We start from the raw sequence: 23,853 nt of genomic DNA on the forward strand, positions 1-23,853 counted from the left end.
GGTCTTTCAAGAGCATGTTTGGATGTCATCCATGCAACCGGGTCATTGAACAGTTGCACGAAACCTGATTTTACTCGGTAATGTCAGCTGTGAGAATGTGATGAAGTCATGTGGCAAAACCAGTGTTATTATCTACTGTGTGAGCAACATCACCCATCTGAGCTGCTGATTCTGTAATGTCATTTATGGTTATTTAACAAACACTACTTTGCGACCAACAAATTGTACCGTTTTTACCACACACTGACCTATATCACAGATTGCTGTCTCTATCAAAGGATACGTGTCTGTCCATGGGAAGACACTAGGATTGAAGTAAGTGTTTGTTTTAGGGTGAGTCACGGCGACCTCTAACACAATCCACTTTACTCTCTCTTTGATCTATATCCTGTAAACAGACTTTTCCTCCGTCACAGTACTCAACATCTGTTTCTTTTTCTGCTCTCTTTTTCTCACACCCACACAAAAGCAGAGCTATATTGTAGCTTGCGGTGACATTCTTAATTATAGAAGAGGATGTAGATGTCCTTCAGTAGATGTTTACTTGGCCGAGATGCAGCTTCCTTTTTTCCCACCGCTTTCTGCTTGAATTAGAATCAGATCCTCAAATCGACATACAATAAATGTATAAGCAACAAAAAATTGGCTTTCTATATAAATAATTAAAACATGGCTCGATAAATGAGCCTTGCTACATCCCCATCCGTTGATCTATGGCAAACAACAGGTGAAACAGGAAGAATGAAATGTCTGTTTTGGAGGATGCTGCATGACTTTTTCCACATAAGAGATCTGGAAGAAGAGTGTGATGACCGGTGGGCCATTGTTTTCCTCAACCCTGGGGATTAATGGTCTTGGGTTGTGTCAATTAAGGAAAAGAAGCTAGATCCAAAAATGTGTGCTACAATGGTCCCAACACTTCACACTCCTTCATATCTTTTCACACTTTTACAGATTCGAAAAATAAAAATTACAGGACACAAATTCTCAATCATATGCTACGTAAAATGACCACTGCTGGACCATAATGAAATGTCCTCTATCTGAATAGAACAATTCTCAACCAAGTCTCTCAACCGACCTGTAAAAGACTAGAGAAAGAGAAAAGTACAAAAGGAAGTAGTATTCGTAAACATGATTTGCAGGTGAAGGTATTTCAGTCTTACCAGATGTTATCTTTTAAGAGATACACATTTCCTGTATAAGTACTGCATACAGAGTATATCCTGTTTTTCTGGAACAATTGCACCTGTTTTGTAGAACGCAAACAAGCTCTAAACCTTTGAAACAAAGGGATGTGACGATTTATCATGAGCCAGTTGAAAATCGATCATAATATGTGACGATTCAAGTTGGCTGAGATCGAATGAATCGCAATACACGTTTTGAACAGCAGGGACGCTGTGTTTACAAAATCCAAGAAGAGCACGGACCAAGTCTTAGTTTGTTTATATTAAAGAGACATTTGTTTTATTCATTTTTTATTTGATTTGGAATTTGTCTAAAAATTGGAGTGTAGTTTTGTTATTTGACATACAATATATTTTTATTTTACAAAGAAATGTGCAGTATTTGATCATTAATAAAGGTCGGATGTTCATTTCTAATTTGTCTCAAATATTTTTGTTAAAAATAAATTGTGATAAAGTCCAAATAAACTTAAATCATTTGCTGAGAAGACAAAGCACCGCCAGGAGATTAATCTTCATTTTACCAAAATTGCTTCAACACTAGAGATGAGAGGAACTTGACAACCAAAACCAGCTTCACTGAACAGTAAAATATTAGGTCCAAGTGAGAAATAAAACCAGGATACATCAAGTTCTAATTTGATATCACTTTTCAACTGTTCTAATTTAATTTAGTCATTTGGCAGACGCTTTTATCCAAAGCGACTTACAGTGCACTTATTACAGGGACATCATCAATTCTGAAGTCGGCCATGTTGGAGGCACTGAACGACGTAAACAATGCTATTGAACAAAATGGAAATAGCACATTTTGATGCTGAATTTTTTTTTCTTTGGAAATAACTGTGAAAGTCAATCGCACCCGACAATCAGTATAGTTAATTATTTTCTATTCTGAACTTCACAAAGGAGTCCGCAGTATTTAACATTACTGTTGTTGAACTTAAATCCGTTCTACATGGATGTAGACACAAACACAAAATTAATTATAATAATTAATTATAATGGCCAGATTTATTTTCAGATGTGATAAACTTGCATTAAAGGTTCAGTAAGTGAAATCTAGTGGCAAGGTTGCAAATTACAACCAACTGCTCACTCCACCCCTCCTCCTCCCGTTTGAAAAACTACAACGGCTGACAGAACATGCCGAATTACATGCACATTTAGGCATTTGGCAGACGCTTTTATCCAAAGCGACTAACATTGCTTTTATCCTATACATTTTACATAGGTATTTGCAACCCCCTGGGATCAAACCCACAACCTTGCGTTGTTAACACAATGCTCTTACCACTGAGCTACAGGAAAGCTCATGCAAGGGGACCCGCGATGTATGTAGATAGAATGTAGATAGCTCATTGTAAGGTAATAAAAACATAACGCTTCATTGTGTAAACTCTTTTAGACACCTATGAAGACATAGTAATGTATATTATATTGCATTTTTGTCAATAAATCCTCAAAAAAAGTACACACTGGACCTTTAAAGAGCTTCATTTTCACAGTTATTTCTAAAGAAGAATATTTTTTCGCCAGCAAAATGTGCGATTTCCATTAGGTTCAATAGAGGGTATGTACGTGTTGTCACTTTTCCACGTGAACACCACGTGAGCATGCCCCCGTGGGGGGCAAACACTCAGCAAAATGACTGCATACAATATCTGGAAATGCAATTCCTTGAAATATTTCAGTGTCCAGGAACAACTGATTCATTTGTAAAGGAAAGTCGCAAGGATCACCGTCTAGTCCAGCTGCTTATAATTTCAGGTTGAGTAAATAACGTTTTTTCATTTTTTGGTGAACTCTACCTTTAAAAATATATAGTTAAACTCAAACAAGAGGGCTAGAAACAGAGAGCGATTTTGTGCCATTATGCAAACAATATAAATATTAATGCTTTGAGACCTACATTTATGAAAGTGGGTCTCTGCAATTCATAGTAGGCTACAGTGGCTTCTTTGTTTTACTGGTTCATCGCCATTAAAAACCCTGGTCACATTCTAATGGCTTCATGTTTAGCCACTCATTGGTGATAAAAGCCTCTCAAATGCCTGAGCTTTCAAAAGATAAATGCTCACTCCTCTTACAGCACATTAGCTGTCAATCAACCCAGATTTTGCAGATGTGGGGCCTTCTGTGTTGCTACATTTTTGATGGTAGAGGCAGCAAAGGAAAAACAACCTTACGATGTTAAAAATATACATTTATATATTATAACTATGCAAACCAAGTTACGTGTCTCTTACCCGCTCCTTGTCTTTTCGCTAGATGTTTTTTGTCTTGTAGCCTTTTATCAAAAGTGTCATGATGGTCACCATAAAATGTATAGCCTAGGCTTAAATTAAGCCGTTAAAAGCCATTAAACGGCTGATATCAGTTGAAACGTGTAAAGCCATAAGTCGGTCACTTGATTCACTTGTTCCATTCATATCCATTGCAGAATTATTATTTGTAATGTATCGTAAAGTTTAAGATGAGTCATCTTATTCATATCCTATAATAGCCTCAAGAAAAATCTGGAAATGGAAATCTGGAAATACTAAAAAAAACTAAAAAAAATGTTAAATACAAACCTGAAAGTTAAAGCACAAAGAATTACAGACACAATCAAAGTGGGCGGCACCTTTTAAAATTGCCAAAGAGACATCAGATGAGCCTGAAGCGAGAGAGGAGGGCAGAGAAGAGGAATGGGCCATTAGCGAGACCTTTCCAGACAGCTTGACTTTAAGGGATAATGACCCAAAACCTGTCTCGCCATTTCCAGCGTTGGAAAGATGATGAACGGGGAAAGGAACAGAAGACACCCAAGAGCACCGTTACCATGACAACCCCATCATGGCATCTTTTTTTATCACAGGGGTAAAAGTGGGTGAGCGTAAATCAATGTGCGAGTGTGCATTAGCAATGGCAGTACAAAAATGGCTAAATGATGAAACAGTTTGGCCATATCCAGTGTCAAACTCATTTGCCATTCTGTCTGGTGTTGCATGTGATGCAGAAATTGTACACTTTACCTCTATACAAGGCAGACAGTACTGGATCAATACTTTAGGCCTGACATCAAACCAGCAGTGAGTAAATTATAAAATAATTTTCCGTTTTGGATGAACTATTCCTTTAAGATTTTTTCATGATGACCATGAGATAAATGTTGCCAGATGTTTTGTGGCAAGTTAAGCCAGCGGTTCAACTTGCGTGCCTGTCTAATTTATGCTATTACAACATAAAGAACTTAGGAAAGCAACTGGGTCGTTTTACGGTAATCTTCTACAAGAATGTGAAGGCCTTTTATATAAATATTGCTTTCTCAGATGTGTTTATGTAGGGATTGAACCTCTCTGTGGGTCGCAAGCCCCTCGGACACAAAGTCTATCACATCTATTAGCCTCAATAATAAACATTCGTTGCCAGGGAACCAAATGCTCCATCAAGTAAAAAACCCGGTGGGTTATTCCGAAGCCAGAAACCAAATGGCCACTTATGCATTTTCCCCTTCTGCTTTTTTATCAGCTGGCCACTTCTATGACCCGGCTGAAGTGGTGGATGAGCAGCTCTCCATGGTAACTGTGGTCGAGATTGCCATGACGACCCCTTTTATGGGGCAAGAAAAGACAACAAAAGAGAAAGAAATACAATAGAATTAATTGGACTAAGAATGAATGACAGAAAATATTAAAGTGGTACCACCCTTTTCCATGCCCCAACGCTGTATGTCATTCTCACAAGACCCCAGACACAGTATGTCACAGTACCACACAAAAGTATGTTGCATGGTGCCTATTAAGTCAATTACAGACACACTTCCTGCGCTGCTGGTACTTCTTTCAGTAAATGGATTCTGGAAAAGAATGTTATCTGTGCTCTCTCAAAACATGAATATGACAGCTGGGTATGAATACAGCCTTCGAGATCTAGGCCATATTTGGGTGTAAATGATTAACAGGTGTAAAACTTTTCATCTTTAACCCTTTCGTGTCACTAGATTGGACATTTTGGGGAGACTACAGGTGACACTATATCACTGTCACCTATTTAGATCTTCACTCAAATGTAAAACTAAAAAGTATGTAAAAAGTTTGAATCTATTTTCATAGGGCAATAAAAAAATCAGGAAAAAATCCAGACTAAGGCTATCACACTTGAAGTTGTGTAAGAGATCTGCGTGGAAAGAATGTTTTTACATTTACATGTGGAAAAGAAGGAAGGGGAGAGGGAGAAAGAAAAGAGAGAAGCGAAGGAGCTAAACAATAATTAATGGGGCTTATCTCTCACTGTCGCCATGGAGATGGATGTATATTTCTCTCTGTTTAAAGCTGGAGCCGGCACAAGCTCATGACTGCCATCAGACTGATAGGCTCCTGTTTCTCAAATCAAATATACAAAACACAACGACTATGTTCCAAAACTCCAAAATGTACCGTACCAGAGATCTCTGCTGGGCACCACTTTGCAAAGAGGTCATCATGAGATAAAACAGTGTCTTGCTTATAATATTTAGATTTTATTTGTACTCCTCCAGAAATGCATGAACACAGCGTACATAATACATTATATGAACTGTGTCTTCTTTAGACATATAACACAATTTCATTTCAGAGTTACAGTTCTGTACCATGTAATCTAAGAGCATCTTTTTAGTATGTTACAGATCCCTGAAATACACAAACATACGCACGGATACTGGCTAAAAGCAGACACCATAGAATGATATGAAAACTGTGTAACTACACACTAAATGCATCTGTTGCTCAATTGTGATAATCTGCTACATATAATAAAACTGTTATTTACATGGTTTCATTTTCTGATCTAAATACGATGTGTTGCACTTCTGTGGTCATGAAACATAAGGCAACTATGGCAGAAAAAGTCATACAGACAATTCTTGTTTGCAAAAATAATTGACATCTTACCAAAATGAGCCTCTCTGAGAACAACAAAGTTTTTTTTGTATTGATAGAGTTAGTATAACAATTATTAGTACAAGACAGTAGGCACAACTTGGACATATTACTAAAACAGTAAACAGACATTGTGGAACAGAAAATCTGAGTTTGGTCCCATCTCAACCAGCGTTGCTATGAATATCAATGGCTGATGATATTAAATGGAGTAGGACTTCATGTAAATTGAGTTTCAGAAAATGATGGTTGGAAAAGCCTCCAGCTGCTTTGTAGAATATGCTGTCAAAAAAACTGAAAATTCTTTTCCCCTTGGTCTTTGACATTACTTATTAAAGCCACTACAAAAAAACGTTCTTCAAAATTGTCTCAAAGGTTCTTTCTAAAATGACACATGGGTCCTTCTTACAGTAATGTTTATTGGTCTGTGGCCTCTCTAGTATAACACTGTACAGACACAGCCCGGTTTCTACTTCTTTCCAAATAAAGTCAGGCCTCCCATTATCATGAAGAGAGAAATGATCTTGACCTATCCAACAGAAACGTTTCACATTACATCATCATAAACTAAACATATAACGGTTTCACTTCATTATGACACAATGGTTGTAAAAGATATGGTCACTCTGATATTGCACATTTAAAGACAGTCTTAACAAACGTTTGTGTATAAACAGAAATATTGCTAACACACTGAGGGAAAAATGAATACAAGCTTTGACAACCTTATGACATGGTGTACATTTACATTTACATTTAACAGACGCTTTTATCCAAAGCGACTTACAAAGAGTGAAAAGCACACACCGTATTTTTCACATTGTCTGTTGAAACAAGAAGATATAATGGGACATGTTTCAAACAACAGAAATTACTGAAGTCATCCCAAAATTCTGTCTTCATTTGTTCATTCTTTAATTGTTCCAAACCTGTATAAACGTATTTGTTATACTGAACACAAAGAAGATATTTCGAAGAATGCGCAAACAGTTTTGGGACGCCATTGACTACCATAGGAGTTTTCGGGAGTTCATGGTAGTCAATTGTGCCCCAGAACTGTTTGGTAACAAACATCCTTCTAAATATATTTCTTTGTGTTCAATACCTTAAAGAAATGTACATAGGTTTGGAACATCTCGAATGGGGGAAATAATGACAGAATTTTTCACTCTGTTGGCAGGAGGTGTTGGGGCAGACAGTCTCATTCTAGAGAGCATTTTATTGGTCAGAAACATTTTAAAAGCATTGTCAATTTGCACTGGGGCCTTCGACAATGATGTCAACATTTTTACAATATCTTTCAAGTAATACTCAATAGATTTGATGCACCCCAAATTTAAAGTGCTATAATGTTCCATTTTGACCAAAGGAGTCAAAGCTCTGTCATGCAAATGGACTGGAAATAGACAGATGTGTGCATAATGATGACTAGAAGCATACGCATTCTACTAGTCATTGGGTCGCCATCTTGACCGACATAGGAGATGCCTGTTGGGGAATAAGCGGAGATCCAGTCAGGATCTCAACCGATTTGCAAACCCCTTCAGGTCAGTGTGGTGACTTCTGCTTGAGTGTAGTTCGAAGGGGATGTGAGTGCATCTTTACAGCATTCTGAAAAAGAATATACAACACTGAGAGATAAAATATACATACTAATACATATATTCAGAAACACATCCTGACTGGTTAAAACAAGAGAGCTTCTGGCCTTAAGAGGCACTGTAATGAACCAGGAGACTCTGGGGATACTGTGGATCTACACATGTTGCTAATGGAAACCTATTAGCAGCAGTTAAGTTTAGTTGCCATTTGAGACCAGAAGCAGATTAATAACTCACATCAGGACTGCTGTAGACAATATAGTCTGTATTACTGCATTTCAGGATTTTGTCGATTTCATTTTAATTATTTATTCCTATAGTGGTTTTCATTTTTGCAAAGAAGCTTAACAGAAAACACATTATAGTACAAACAGTAGGGACATTTAAGGGAAATTTAGGGAAACAGTAAAGTTATGAAATATTGTATATTGAATACATGGTAATACATACAAAGCAATAACAGACAATATTAGATATTATAATATAAAATATGATGTAAATTTTAAGGCTTTTTTGCAGAGAATATTGCAATTATTTTAATAAACAATTAATATAAATGAAATATATTTATTAATAGAGGTTTTTTATATATATAATTTAATAATAATTTTAAACACTTTAAACATAAATCTTACTACATTTAGTGACGTTTACTATTAAATGAGAGAAATATTTCCATTGGATTTTTGATACTAGAATACGTAATAAACGTGATAAAAATTTTGATTAACTAAATATACTGCTATTGTATACTGAAAATCATCGTTTGCAATGTCCAAATACCTTTGATGATAATAATGACAACTTTGTATTTACATTTCCAGTTTTATTTGTTGTTCTGGTTGATTACTTTCTGTCCTCAGTCTTTATTTGTTGAACAAGCGTTGACACCTGGACTAATGAAATATATTGAGGAGCGATTCCCCCGGCTAATCTGTTTACAGCTAACCACAACAGAAGCCTAAATTGATTAGATGAGATAAAAGAAGGCTTCCTTTCAAATGCTGTTGCCTGCTTCACCTTCTTTTGTGCTTGAAAGGTACTGCATCATATTCTTCCACAGCAAACAGAAGAAATGCCATGACTCTGCGGACTACAGGTCTTTCTCATATTGTTATTTTTAACATCAGCGATGACATTTCCACGGCTGCAGCATCTTTGCTGTGTCTCGTGAGGGAATTATTGCCTGTAATCACCGCTCATTTTCTGACAGGACCGCAGCTGCTGCCGTCATTGTCGCTCTGCCCCTCATTGATTCTCTAAGTGCATCTGTCTCCACATCAGGGCGGAAAAATTGCATGGCTTTTCATACAAATGACAAATCAACCGTCACAGAATTGGCTGAAAGGCTGAAATGACCTTTGTTTGAGTTTTTCTCAAAATGAGGGGAAAACAAAACAAACACACATCTTAAGTGCTTCTGGTGTAATTCAAATAGTTCTTTGTATTTCTTCTTTTTGTGAGTTCTTGCTTTCATAAATCTGACATAAACAAGATCACAAGATTGAATAAATTCTGGAAATTGTAATTTGGAAAAAGATCTAAACTGCTGTAATATTTTTCCTAAATAATTTTAGTCGTATTACAATACTATTAAAAGCGGAGACAGAATAAAAAACCCATGGCAAAAATACAGATTTTGATGCATTATTGTAACATACAGTCTCCCAAAGCTTTCTGCTATAGCCTACTGTTCGGTTAAGGGTTCCAGGTAATGATTTTTAACCAATCAGCTGTCTCGCTTCAGCAACAGGTGCTGAAAACTTCTTGTTTTACATCAGCAGCATTGATTAAAGGGCTCCTCTTGCTTCTACATCTGAAGATGGAGAATGTAAAATGTGAAATGTTTGTTCAAGCAGCCCGTGATAAAGCGATTATCTCCAGAAATAGACTGCCAGCAACCTGTCAGAGGTTCGGGGAATTTGGGGGCTGAGGTGCAAGTCAGTCAGGCAAGAAAAGAAGTCTGACTTGACAGCATCCAGTAATGAAACATGTCGGGTTTGTGGAATCCTTTGTCTAACGTCATCCGCCGCTTGCTCTGTTATAACCCTGTTTGATTGTTACCATTTTGGAGTGTCAGCTATGATATACGCAACAAATCCAAAATACTCTTAAGAATTCTTGATTGTAATTGGTCAGTATTACAGACAAATATTTTAGTGTAATCACCTCCAAAATGTCCAAAAGTTTCCTACAAATCTTTAGTCATTTCTTTGTGTAACTTAATGATCTCTTCATTTTTCAACTTAATACTGTATTTATGTTGTAAAGCTCCACAAAAAAAGCAGGACTATGTACAGTCAGCTGGTCATTATCACAAAATAATGAAGAAGAATTCAAGACCCCATCACCCTGTTGGATTTATTTTGAGATAAGGAGTGGCTGACTGTATATTATCCTTTACAATAACAATACTGACATTATACAACAAACATCAAGATGATCATCAATATTAATGATAATTATGCTAGTATGTATGCATATACAGTATGTTTTATAAAATGTGTTTAAAGCAGAGGTAACATGCTATGTAGTCTGACTTCTTTACACATGCTGGCTTCTCAAGCTTAACATGGTCAACTTGTCAAAAAACGGGTTGAACGTATGGCGTAGTATTTCTGTGCTCAATTTACTCCGCCAGGGTTCGTACAGGATTCTGAACATTTTTTTCAAAAACAGATTCCTGTTTCGCAACAAGGGTTCATGAACAATTGACCCTTCACAAAGTGGTGTTTTAAGGCAACAAGCTTTGTGTGAAAGTAGTAGCCTACTGAATCACGCAAGTTTTGGAACAGTTATCTCAAATCCTGAATGTATCCCTCGGATGCATATTGCAGACTTTTCTGTTTGAAATCAGCGTGTCATTTCTCCAGAAATTCTTCACTATTTCCCCAGTACACATGTACACTGCGAGCGCATGGGGTCAGACATAGCAACAGGAACGAAGGGGGGCGGATTTTTGCGAAGGGTCGATTCTCCCAGAAAAGCACGCCCCTGCATCAGCCAGTGAAAGAAAGAGCACGCCCATCAATGCCACTTCACTCGGCTGACGGAAGTTTACTTTTTGTTTGCTTTTGCTCACTGCATATCGGTGATGAATGTTATATAAACGTTGGATATAACGCTGGATTTGGAGATCGTTTGAAACTGATAGATGGATTGGTCCCAGCGCTAAAAGATGCAGAAAAGGTACATGAACCGCATGTGGTAAGTCAAACTAAATCATATGTCTGTGTTTTCTTACCAATCAGCGTGTACGTGCATAATGTAAACGTGCTGTAATTCTGCCCCCCCCCCTGCATGCCTCCAGGCACTCGTCTTTTTCCGGGAATAATTGTACAGCTGTATCTTTCTTTTAAAAATTTGATCAAACTAAATACTCTTTGAAGATATGAAGTATGCAATACTACTGTATAGGTGCTCAAGATTAATATGAGATTGGCAGAAACTGCGTGTGTTACCTCATCTTTAATAAATATATGAAATATCTTATATTAAGTTTTTGCTTCCTACTGGCTTCCTAGAAATAAGCGTATCTTACCAAAGAAAAAACTTTTCTGTGCAGATTACCTCAAAGGGATTGTTCACCCAAAAATAAAAATTCTGTCATGAATTACTCACTAAAATGTATTTGTTTGGTTGAACACAGAGATAGATATTTGGAAGAATGATTGTTACCACACACTTCTTGGACCCCCACTGACTACCATGGCAGGAGAAATTACAACAGTAGTCAAAAGTGCCCCAGAACTGTCCTACATTCTTCCAAATATATTATTCTATGTTCAAGAGAACAAAGAAATGTATTCAGATTTGGAACAACTCGAGGGTGAGTGAATGATGACAGAAAGTTTTTAACGGAGGTGAACTGTCCTTTGAAGACATGACAAAATCTTTAGTTTCAGATTACCTGTGTGGATGGTGGGTTCAGCTCTGCAGGAGAAGTCTCCAGAGGTCAGCAGGAAGCATGTCGCCTCTTTTATAGACTTGTCTCTGTTACGTGAGCATCGCAGGGTCCATCTATCGCCCGGCGAGAGCGGCTGGGTCAGACTGCAGCCTTCCTCTTCTGAAAGAGTCACATTAGCGTCGCCATTCTGCTTTGAATCTGATGATTCGACAAAAAGGACAAAAACACTGTGTCAACAGTCGGCCATCAACCTGGTTGAATTTTCTATATCATTTCAATTACTGACAAACACCTACTCAACATGTGCAGCAAAGATACAGTATTTGGAAGAATGCTTGTAACCGAACAGTTCCAGCCATCATTGTCTACCATAGTAGTCAAAAGAGCTCCAGGACTGTTTGCTTTCCTACATTCTTCAAACAATCTTTTTTCGCGTTCAACAGAACAAATTCAACAGAACAAAGACATTTCTAAAGTTATTTTTCCTACTATGGTAGTCAAGGAACTATTGATCATGCTTCTTCCAAAGACCTTTCTCTGTGTTCATCAGAGCAAACAAAATGATGACATCATTTTCATTTTTGGGTGAACTGTTCCTTTAGTCTCACAAAATGTTGACGATAATAACTGAAGGTCTACCTGATCGGTTTCTTCCGATGTTCTCCTCAGCGGCCAGGGGGCACGTGTCACTCTGTGTGCTGTTTCTTGGCGAGTTGCTTTCGGACTTTCCGAATGACCCCGAGTCCATCACAATGTCTCGGTTAGGATTGTGTTTTTTTTTCTTTTTGGGCAGCTTCTGCTTGGCCATAGCCAGTGAGTAGTACATCCCAAAATTGTTAACGATGACAGGCACCGGCATGGCAATGGTTAGCACGCCCGCTAGCGCACATAATGCTCCAACCATCATCCCCAGCCACGTCTGAGGGTACATGTCTCCATAACCTAGCGTCGTCATGGTGACTACTGCCCACCAGAAGCTGATGGGAATGTTCTTGAAATGGGTGTGGTTGCTGCCACTAGGGTCATCGGGATCCGCACCAATACGTTCGGCGTAGTAGATCATGGTGGCAAAAATAAGGACTCCGAGGGCGAGAAAGATAATAAGAAGGCAAAACTCATTGACGCTTGCCCGCAAAGTGTGGCCGAGAACCCTGAGACCTACAAAGTGTCTGGTAAGCTTGAAAATCCGTAGAATACGGACAAAGCGGACAACGCGCAGAAAGCCCAGAACATCCTTGGCGGCTTTAGATGTGAGCCCGCTTAAACTCATCTCCAGATAAAATGGCAGGATGGCAACAAAGTCGATAATGTTCAGCGTGTTCTTGATGAAGAGAATCTTGTTCGGGCAACATATGATCCGCACTAGGAACTCGAAGGTAAACCACACCACACAAAATCCCTCCACCAATGTGAGCACTGGTTTGGTCTCCACCACTCGGACGATGTTGGTCACAGTTTTGTTGCCTTCTGTTACTACATCCGTGCGATTGTGAAGCTCATAAAAGGCCTCGTGGGTCTCCAGGCAAAAGTTTGTGATGGACACCAAGATGAAAAACAGGGAGACGAAGGCAATTATCTGAAAGAGATAAATGTATATGTAATCAGAGGGGACAGTAAATAAGAACATATTTTATAGGATCAATGTGCATTGGAGCGATGTATTTTTAATGAATATTTGCACAGCAAGCATTTTCGCAATTTGAGTTGACAATAAGAAAGTTGATGCTTCACAAACAGCACAAATATGTATCTACCCATGGCTTATTGTTTTAATTATGCAAATGTAATTTAATTTATGTATTGCTGCACAATTTAAATATAGGTTGCACAAATGTAATGGCTTTGTGATTTGTTCCCTTTCTTTGTAACGTAATGGCTAATACATTTAGATGCAGTATAAATCTATAGCATTTATATTCAAATATCTTTATCACAAGCCTATTAAATGGGATATTTCACTCAAAAATATACATTTCATCATCACTTATTCACCTTCATGTGGTTGTAAACATGTATATGATTTATCCTGTGGAACACAAAGGAAGATATTTTGGTTTGTGTCCATACAATGGAAGTCAATGGGGGCCAGTGTTGTTTGGTCACCAATGTTCTTCAAAATATCTGCTTTTTGTGTTCTGCAGAAGAAAGAAAGTCACACAGGTCTGGAATGACATGAGGGCGAGTAAATTTCATTTTGTGGTGAACTATCCCTTCAACCATCCTTTACCACCACTTGGCCCTTAAATATAACAGTTCTTTGACATAAGCTATATTATTTTAAAAACTAACCGCATACATTACATTTTTTCAAGCAATATACATTTAACATCATTGCATTCAGTTTAAGTGCACATTAAGTATGCTCCAGCAAATTTACTGCAGTTAAATGAACCAAGTGCTTTGATAATTTGTCCCCCAAATGGGCAATTAGCTTTAAAAATTAATTAACTGTTTTAGACAACACTCAGGACAAATAATAAGTAGGTGTATTAATCTATCAAGAGTTCAATTGGCTTAACATCTGTAATGACTAAATAAAAAGGAATTGCCTCAGACAGACTTTAGTACCCACTTTGTGAAAGGCCTCCTTTCTCTAGCCAGAATTCAAGCTACACAAACACCAGCTCTGTGCCAAAGCAACAAATAGATTATGGTGATTTATTTTTGACCGCTTTGAAAAATAGGCTGAAAATGAGCTGTGCCTCTAAACACATTCATTCACTGCTGCCTTGTTAAATAATACAAATATTGGTCATGTACTTGCTGGGTTCAGTAGATTTGACAAGTATAGTACTTTTTTAGTCCATGCTACAAAAAACTATTTTCGTTGTATACTTTGTTTCTTTTCTTGACTTGGTGAAAAAATGATGCAAAAGCATCACAGTGATTTTAAACGAAACGATTGACAGACCTAAGGCACATTGACTGTGTTATTGCTAGGTGGTGAACGTCACAATTCTACAACAAATAAATAAAATATACTTTGGTTAATTGCACAACATCATATTTTGAAAAGTTATATTACAAAACTACAATTTATGAAATTGTTTATTTAAAAACTGCTTCTATTGCATACAGGTTCTCTTATATTGTAAACTGACAAATTGTTTTTGTGAATAGTTTATCTTTAGTATTTCTGTCTTCTTAGCTTGTCCTGTATCTTTTTTAATTCTTTTGTCACGTAATGTTTTGCTTGCTGCCCTTCCACCCTATCTTCTTGTGAGGAAAACAAAATAAGACTTTAATTTTCTTTACAAATGTATTTAGATTTTTATCCTCATATACTTTAATGTTATTTCCATTATGGTCAGCATTGCCATTTAAGTTTCAATCTCAAACAAGCTGCCAGCTGAATAGACCTGCTTCAGAAAAACTTCATTTGACTTCATCAATAATAGATGTTAGATAATAGATGATAATTTATTATCAATTACTTAATTAGCTCAAATAAAGGCACATCCCCCATGAGTTTTCCAAATCAAATGCATCAAAGTTGTATCAAGTATATTTGAATCCTGCTGTGTGCAAACATATTTCCAATATCTATAACAATCGCGCAAGTGGACTTCAGTGGAAACCAGCAGGTGAGCTTTTATCTCAAGACAACATCAACACCTTCGATTAAACTTACAGATAATGAAACAGAGGGGAAGCAAGTTTCCAGTAAGATGACTTAGGGGTGACAAAGTTTTCAGTGTGAGTGATACTTTAAAATAATGTAATAAAGTGAAAGAGAAGGATTTGGGTCAGTGCAGATGAAGGTGAGTATAAGGGCAGAAAAGCAGGCAGAGGAAGAGAAAGGGGGGTTGCCATGACGACCATGTCACGCCAGCTCGACACTGTGGGAGACATGTCGTCATGCTGAGAGAGATACAGTACAAGCACAGGCAACAGTACAGAGCTCCCAGAGCGATGTGATCAATTATATTTATGTTTAGACGCATCCTCACAGGGTAGTAAACTGTAAATGAGGACTACTGTGACAGAAACATTTAAACATTTGTACAATTCATTGATCTGACAGGCTGATTTTAAAGATTATAAAGAAACAAAAAGAAAGGTCTATCAGTATTAACTCAGAACCCCTGTTATACCTCCTCTTCTTTAATTCATGAAACACAAAAGGAGAAATATTTTGAAGAATCTTTAACCAGTTCTTGCCATACAACGACCTGGAACAAACAGGAGCACATATGAACTTTCACTGTGTTTTTATCATCTTGATACTTCTAGTCACTACAAATTTAAATAAATATTGTGAATAAAGAATGAAAACAAATGGATGAATGAATACAAACTAAATCAAGTCTTCGTTCAGTCCTAATAAACTGTTGCAAAAAGATTTCGATAATCTATGTCCTGTCAAGTGATATAATGTTCCTGAGAAGAGTCCGACAGAGAAATGTTCAGAACAACCCATCTGGTCAGCCATTTACAACTCCATTTAAACAGTTTGTATTCAACACTGAAGAGTTTTTGATAATGTTGGCGCTAAGTAAAAAGCATCTCGACCTACAGCCAAACAAACAAGTAAGAAATGTTTTCAATTTTTGGGTGAACTGTTCCTTTAGTCTCACAAAATGTTGACGATAATAACTGAAGGTCTACCTGATCGGTTTCTTCCGATGTTCTCCTCAGCGGCCAGGGGGCACGTGTCACTCTGTGTGCTGTTTCTTGGCGAGTTGCTTTCGGACTTTCCGAATGACCCCGAGTCCATCACAATGTCTCGGTTAGGATTGTGTTTTTTTGCCTTTAACCTTTTTTTGCCTTTAACCTTTTTTTGCCTTTTTTTTTTGCCTTTTAAAATGTTTGCCTTTAACCAGCATTTCAACAGAAACAAACCTCCGAAATGACATCAAGTCACTCGAAAGCAATGTGAAAGACAGAGAAAATTCAAAGACACTTGAAAGTGGGGGAAAAAAACAGGCTTATTCCAGATCCTTAAATACATAAAAAAATAATATCATTGTGTTTCATAAACATTTATATGAGCTTGTTTTCTTTGAGAGACTAAAGCCACGTCCATGGGTAGATGCGTATTAGACGGAAAACGTAAATGGCCCCTGCATGGTGATAAAACATTCAGGACTTTACTGAAAACTTTCGGGGCTTCAGCCCCCTTAGCCCACCCCTAGCGCCACCCCTGCTCCTACAGAAGTTACCCTGCAATTTCATTGATTTCAACAGAGCTGATGTGTCGTTTTTATTTTTAATCAATTATTAATTGGGTGGTCCACTTCTAAGATTGTTTAGTGAGTAGTGTCAGCAAAAACAGTTAAGTACCCCATTATAGCCATGACATGTCCATGTGTCCATAAATAATTAAAACAAAACAATCACTCTGGGTCAACATCACTTCTTGGCTCAACATCTTTTGTTGGCCCTGAAACATCAATCTTAATTAAGCTTGAATAAGAAAAATAAGAAAATAAGAATAACCTCCTAAGAAGTGCTTATATCTATATCCGTGGCCTGTTTGTCATACCAGCTGTTCACTACAACAGCCTCCGGCTCATTTCACAATTAGTTGCATGTGATAGAGACATTTACACACACATAGTGCAGCTGTTACGTTCTACTCCACCAGAATGAACCTTATTGTTTCAAAATTAACTTTCCATGGAAAAAATACAAGCCTTTTCTGTCACTCGGAAAACAATATCAATACACATTCGATATTCGAAAGACTCAAAATATACAATAAAAACTCTCAGTCCTCACAGGAGTGCTAATGCTAGTCGCCGAATCAGAGATCGGTTATAACTTCACATTTGCTTTTTTGTTTGACTGGACTAACAAATTAAAAGATCTAAAAATAATACTTAATAATAAATTAATAAATTAAAAGGAAAATCGGAGTATGTTGGGGGTGAACTAACCCCCAATCCGGTACTGCTTGCTTTAGATAAACTTCTGAGACTATGCAGTAGTACTATTACCAGTAATTGTTCGCAATGTGTCAGGTGAACCTTGAAATGATTATAGCTTTGACTGAACAGAATTATATTCGCTCTGTGCTTTGTATTTTTGCTAATACTATAAGCTGATAAAGCAGGCTAAGAAAGCAAAAGCAATAGCATACAGTACACAAGGGATAAATAAAGTCAGCATCATTTTGCCTGTGAAATAACTTTGAGTTCTTAGCCAAACGCCTATGATCTGGTGTGCCAAGCATTTCTCCAAAGAGACAGTTCAATAGACTGTCTGTTTCATTAATGAACAGTGTTTGTACATTTGAAGGTTTCCCATGAATTGGTTTAGTTTTGTGTGTGTCTGTTTATGAATGCTCTTTTGTAAGCGCAAGCAAAACACAGAGGACAGTTTTCATTGCAAATGCTTGAACCAAATCACAAAGCACATTGTCTTACTGTAGCAGCATGTAAGGGGAAACTGCACTTGGGTCAGGGTCACACTTGCTATGTCTTTTGTTGACAATAACGGTGAGGAATTTACAACTTTAACTTTACTCTTTAAAATGTTAACAAACATTCTCTATTTGAATAAGGAATAACATGAAATAATTATTGCCTTAAACATCAGAGGAGTCAACTGTGTGAGTTTAGCCAGTGTAGTTTATTTAAACTTCAAATGGTTTGTTGCACATATAAACAGAGGGGGAAACCTGTTCATACACTGTTCCGATGATGAATGGATTAATGGATACATAACTCTGTTAAACGCTAAAGACGCTCGCGGTTGCACATTATATACAGTTCTTGGTCAAGCTTACCCAGGTATAAATCTGATGTAAGGTTTATTAGAAAGAGATGAGCAGAACTGAATGTCTCTGAGTCTCTGTTTAGATGTTTAAAGCATCTGCTCATATTCACAATCTTTGACATGATATATAAATTACGACTGAGAATTTTGGCTGAATGAAGTTTGGCTGTAAAATGCTTCTTGGAGGAATCACTGCTCAGTGTATATGTTATATTGTATGTTAATAGACTGAGGAAAACACATTTAAAAAGGTGCAGGATGTCATATCACAATAAATCAAGAATTGTAAAAATTACAAGGGTGTTTATCACACACAGTTGAAAGAAGCAAAGTTATTTCCACACAAAATGTTTTTTTACCTCAACTCTTACTGGGCTTCACAATATAATTTTCAATAATAAATCATTCTGGGTCATGTAATCCACCCACAGAGAACCTATGAGAAGTGGGCAAAAGCTGTGGTTTTGAGAGCCACTACATCCACAGTGCAATACAGAAAACCCATTTTCACTCCTGTAGTGTGCAAGTTTTCTTTTAAAATATTACAGTTATTTCTCAAATTCAGGACTTGTAAAAGTATTCAGAACAAAAAGTATTACTTTTATCTATGGTAATGTTTCCTGGAAAATTTGAAAAGTGATAGTTCACCCCAAAATGAAAATTTGTCATCATTAACGCACAGCACCCTCTTGTCATTTCAAACCTTTATGACTTTCTTTCTTCTGCAGAACACACCAGATGATATTTTGAAGAATGTTGGTAACCAAACAATGGTGGTTCACATTTACTTCTATAGTACAGACACAAAACCCATACAAGTCAATGGTTACTGAGGTTGTTCAGTTACCAACATTTTTCAAATGATCTTCTTTGTGTTCTGTAGAAGAACTACCCATTTAAATAATTATTGAGAAAAATGCCTCACTTTAACAGTTACAATACACAATGGATTATCGTTAAGTTGTTGTTAGTGACCGGAAATGTTCTTGCGGTATATAGACCCTTCCATTAGCTCATCTTTCAGTTACATCTTTGTTAATGGGTAGAGAACATTATCTTTTGGAGTATGTGACTGACAGAGCTCTAAAATGCACAGACACTGTTCATATCACACTTTTATGCACATGAAGTGGAAGTGTTTATCAAAAGCATTTTATCAGTACGATGGGATTCGAACCTATGACCTTGGCATTGCTGACCATGCTCTACAAGAAAAGCTACAGAAAACTATAACACAAATTCATTGAACATAACACTATCGTTCATGTTAGGAATTTCTGCTCCTGTATCTCTTAAGAGCAAGTTCATAACCGAAGAGCGTTTCTAAGGGCTTTTTAATATCACAACCAAGCAGTCCCTCCAGAATGCCAAACACGGCACACATCCAGACAGCGTCTGCCCTCGCTCAATAACCCGGTGAGTGATTAATTACCATGACGGTGAGAACGTAATGCCATGATTATGAGGTAAAGCTTAACCATCGGACACACGAAAACAAACCAGAAGACAAAACATACAAAACTGTGCAACATAACAGCTCACAGAAATAAGGTCATGATTTCACAAAATATCAGAACTGTCAATCAAATCAATCTTGGCTTTATAGCGTTTTTAATACAAATAAGCAAGAAATAAAGCGACATTGGTGATGTATTAAAACTGAAGGTTGCAATATTGCCATATTCAGAAGAAATGGAAAAAAAAATCCCAGCATCCTTTCTCCCATTCCCTCTTTAAATGTATAACTGCTGTGCCTAACACAAAATATTGTCTAAGCAACACACGCAATAATAATTTATTAGAAGACATATTATATACATATGAATAAAGAAATTACCACTAGGTTGTATTTCACAGTAGTGGAGTACTGTTAAGGTGCTATTTGGTAGTCTTTACAGAGCATAGTGGTCATTATGAACTGCCGGCTTTTTATTTCTTGGTACTTTTGATTCCATAGAAAAGCAACAGGTTTGGAACAACATGAGAGTGAGGAAATAGGACATAGAATTATGTGCCAAGCGTGTTGTTATGTCTGGCGCAGTCAGGGCCAGACCTCAAAAAGCAGACTGCAATTTCATTTTCTGCCACTAATGATGAAGAAACAAAAACTAAACTATAAACATCTGTATCAACAGTCGGATTATTGACTTGCATACTCAAAGATGTGCATTTTCTTTCATGCCTTGATTATGAAAACCAGACACTTTTCTCTCTCTCTCTCTCTGTTTTTTCTCAACTATTTGTACCCTGTGATTAATAAAAGCTCTCATACAGTACATGGATCCTTCTTCTTTCTAACTACATTAGCCGGCCCAAACAGCCGTCAGTAACGTAACATTAGCCCTGTGGGCCATGATGCTCTACGGAGTTAAAAGGCAAAGAAGATCGAGAGAGCTGAAGAGAAACGTGACACCAGAAAGCAAACCATTCGCCATTTATGAGCGTTTGGAATTTAATGGCGTCTTATACCCCCTTTCTCTGCTTGCTCACTTGTTTGTGGGATGCCCTTTAAATGAATTAGGAAAGGAGAAACAGCTATCTAAAAGAAATGGGAATGTTGACCTGTCAAGTGAAGTCATTGTCAACCAAAGCAGCTCAGTTAATAAACAAAATCCATAAAAAAAAGGAAAGGCCCTTGGGAAGAGAATAAATGTAAAGAAATTGTGTAATAAAATGAGTCACATTGTAAAATCACTTATAAACTTTACATCTGAACCACACAACCAATTAATTTTAAGCAATAATTTACTTCTATAAGTTAAGGGGAGGTAAACATTTCTCCATTAATATAGCCACAATGTTCAATGGCAAATGTCTCTGTCGTCTGAAACAGATTTAAAGTCTACAAGCTTGCACATTACCAGCGTAAACAGCACATTAAAGCAAAGACTGTATGCTGTGACAACGGTTCTCTGAGTCGGGTTAGTGTGGTGTAATTTCACAAAATTGCATCCAACCTTGAAATATGCCTCGTTGCACTTGCTGGCAAATATATGAAAGCAGAAGCTATGCTGTGAAATGCAAACTGAAAGCAAATGAGTGTGATAACAAAATCTGAGAAATTTAGAAAAGTCGATAAAGAGAGGAAAAAATCCTTCATAAAATACAGAGAGACGTTATATATGTGCATCTGATGTACTGCAGGTTTATAGTACCCATAATGCTTTCCATGGACGTCTACAATGTTCTCCTGATCAATCAAAAAGAAAACAAGCAGAAGGTAAGCGGTGACACTTTATAAAACTCTGCATACTAACAGCATCACGATAATATCGGAGAGTCTATGATGTCTATCATATCACTATCATTCGACATACTTGCGACTGATAAATGAAGACATATTTAAAGAAAGACATCCCTCGTCTCTATTTATTCTACTGATTATAATGTTGTAAAGCAGACACACACACATATTACAAATCTTTTGATTGACACTTGAACATTTCTGATAAAATGATGTTATTCAATTTGAACAATTCGTTCTCTGAGGCATCAACTTCTGAGAGTGACATTCATCCATCACAGATATAGAGTTGATTTCACACGTCTGACATAAGCGTGTGACACAATAACACTGGAACAGGTGGCATCTGTTTGCCACAGCGCGAGACAGGTGCACTTCAATAAACAGCTGTGATGATTGTGTTTCCATTGGTAACCAGAAAAAGGGTGATCTCAACCAGTTGCAACACGCACAAAATCATATCCAAAACAAAGATTTTAAGGGGATCCAAAACTAAATAATGTAGCTGCTATTTATTTACCATAATGCATCACATGTTGGCATGCTCCACCTGGTAATATAAAATATGTAGAAAGCCAATGTGTCTCACCCGAGCGGCACGAGAAGAATATGGATCTTCGAAGAGCGCCCATATCTTTGGTTGCCAAACTTCACAGCATCCCCTGGAGCGGTCAGGGTTGTCCTCGATGCCAAAGCGCCTGGGCACGTCCTGGTCATCCTCAGCATCCTCCGGATCAGGGGGTTCGAAGATATCTAGCGCCTCTTCTGCGTCCCTGTGCTGGCGATAGGTCATCCAGCAACAGGGCTCCACGTCCGTCTCATCGATGACCCAAAATGCCAACTCCTCCTCAAAAAGTGGGCCGCAGACATCAGCCGGGCAGTGGAGCTTGCCAGTCCTGTAATAGTTGAGCACGTAAGCAAATATTCCAGGATGCCGGTCGAAAAAGAACTCGTTGGTCTGCCCCGTGTCAGCGTCCGGGAGGTCGGTTTCTGCGAGCCATGCGAGCCGCGTGCCCGGTAGGGTCCTCAGGGTGCTCTTGTAGGTTTCGTGACGCGTACCGCCGACATTGATGATGATCTTTTCCGAATCTTCTCCTCTGATCATCTCTTCCTTTAGACATGTTTTGGAAGAAGGTTTGTTGCCCGACTTGCGCCCGCGGTACGACGAAACACACACGGAGCTGATCATAGATTTGGATGGAGAGGCTTTGTTTTAGTAACTCTCTTGGCTTGCTAAACCCGCGCTTATAGTGTTGCGGTTGTCATATGTTAAAGAAGTCAAACAGCTGGAGAGAGTTTCCGCCGTCAACATGATCCTTCAGCCTTGGAGACGCGAGGAACCACCTGTTATAAGAGAAACTCTCGGATGCTCAGTCTGTGGGTGTGAAACAACGAGATTTTTGGCATGATAGTAAACATAAAAAGTAAACAAATCAACAGGCCTCCATAAACGAAAAAGTCCAAATGAGGAGCGCGACCTTCACGGCACAATTCAGCGCTTAAGCAATTTAACGTGCATGTGCTCCGCGATTTGACAGCTCGATGAAATTAAAAACAGAAGTCAAGCATGTTTAAAAAATAAGCCCTATTTCACTTATTAATATATCTCGTTATCATTTCGTTGAAGCAGTCATTCTTAACGATCAGACATCTGCGCGCGCACGTCATGATCACAAGTTTTATTTGTTAAACAGACCTCGTCAAAATACGCTTTGCGACGTTAATCGTAACATGATCACATTAAGCACGAGTCGTCGGTAAAAATCGTCTCAATCAGTTTGTTGGGAAAGATCTGTTGCATCTTGTGAAGTATCCGCGTCCCTCGATACGATCCAAGAGGATGATGAGGGTGACGATGCATCAGGGTTGCAGTAACCCTTACAGCGCTGAATTACATTTGCATGTGAGCTCCTTTCCAATAAACCATAGGGGAGAATCTTGGGTTTAGTAGTTGTGCCTATATCCTCATTTTAAAGAAAATGTTTTTCTGGTATAAAGGAAATCAACGGGTAGCAATTCGTTTACTTATATAATTATTGTTCATTTCAATATGTAACAAAACATAATTATAATAATAATATGCTTACATTATATGATATAAGTATTTTAGGTAAAGTCTTCATAGTAGGGTATGAACACTAGGATTAATGTATAGATATTTGTCATACAGCGCCATCTAGTGTGCAGATGAAGGTAGAGCCGTTTTTTTAAATAATTTCATTAATTCAAAGTCATTTTTAGTCTCCTTTTCGTTCCTTTTAAAGACAAAATGACTAGATTTTGGTAT

The 23,853-nt window shown here is 37.6% G+C and overlaps 1 protein-coding gene across 1 annotated transcript; it reads right to left on the bottom strand.

Moving 5' to 3' along the window:
* Positions 1–5,805: 5,805 nt before the first annotated feature.
* kcnc4 (potassium voltage-gated channel, Shaw-related subfamily, member 4) lies at positions 5,806–23,370 on the bottom strand. Its single transcript, XM_056773279.1, has 4 exons — positions 22,156–23,370; positions 12,242–13,178; positions 11,606–11,800; positions 5,806–7,705 (listed from the first exon to the last, which is right to left on the bottom strand). The coding sequence occupies exons 1-4, from the start codon at positions 22,753–22,755 to the stop codon at positions 7,638–7,640; spliced, it is 1,800 nt and encodes a 599-aa protein (XP_056629257.1). The 5' UTR covers positions 22,756–23,370; the 3' UTR covers positions 5,806–7,637.
* Positions 23,371–23,853: the final 483 nt, after the last annotated feature.

This window comes from Triplophysa dalaica, chromosome 18, assembly GCF_015846415.1.
Source record: "Triplophysa dalaica isolate WHDGS20190420 chromosome 18, ASM1584641v1, whole genome shotgun sequence".
Classification (NCBI taxonomy): domain Eukaryota; kingdom Metazoa; phylum Chordata; class Actinopteri; order Cypriniformes; family Nemacheilidae; genus Triplophysa; species Triplophysa dalaica.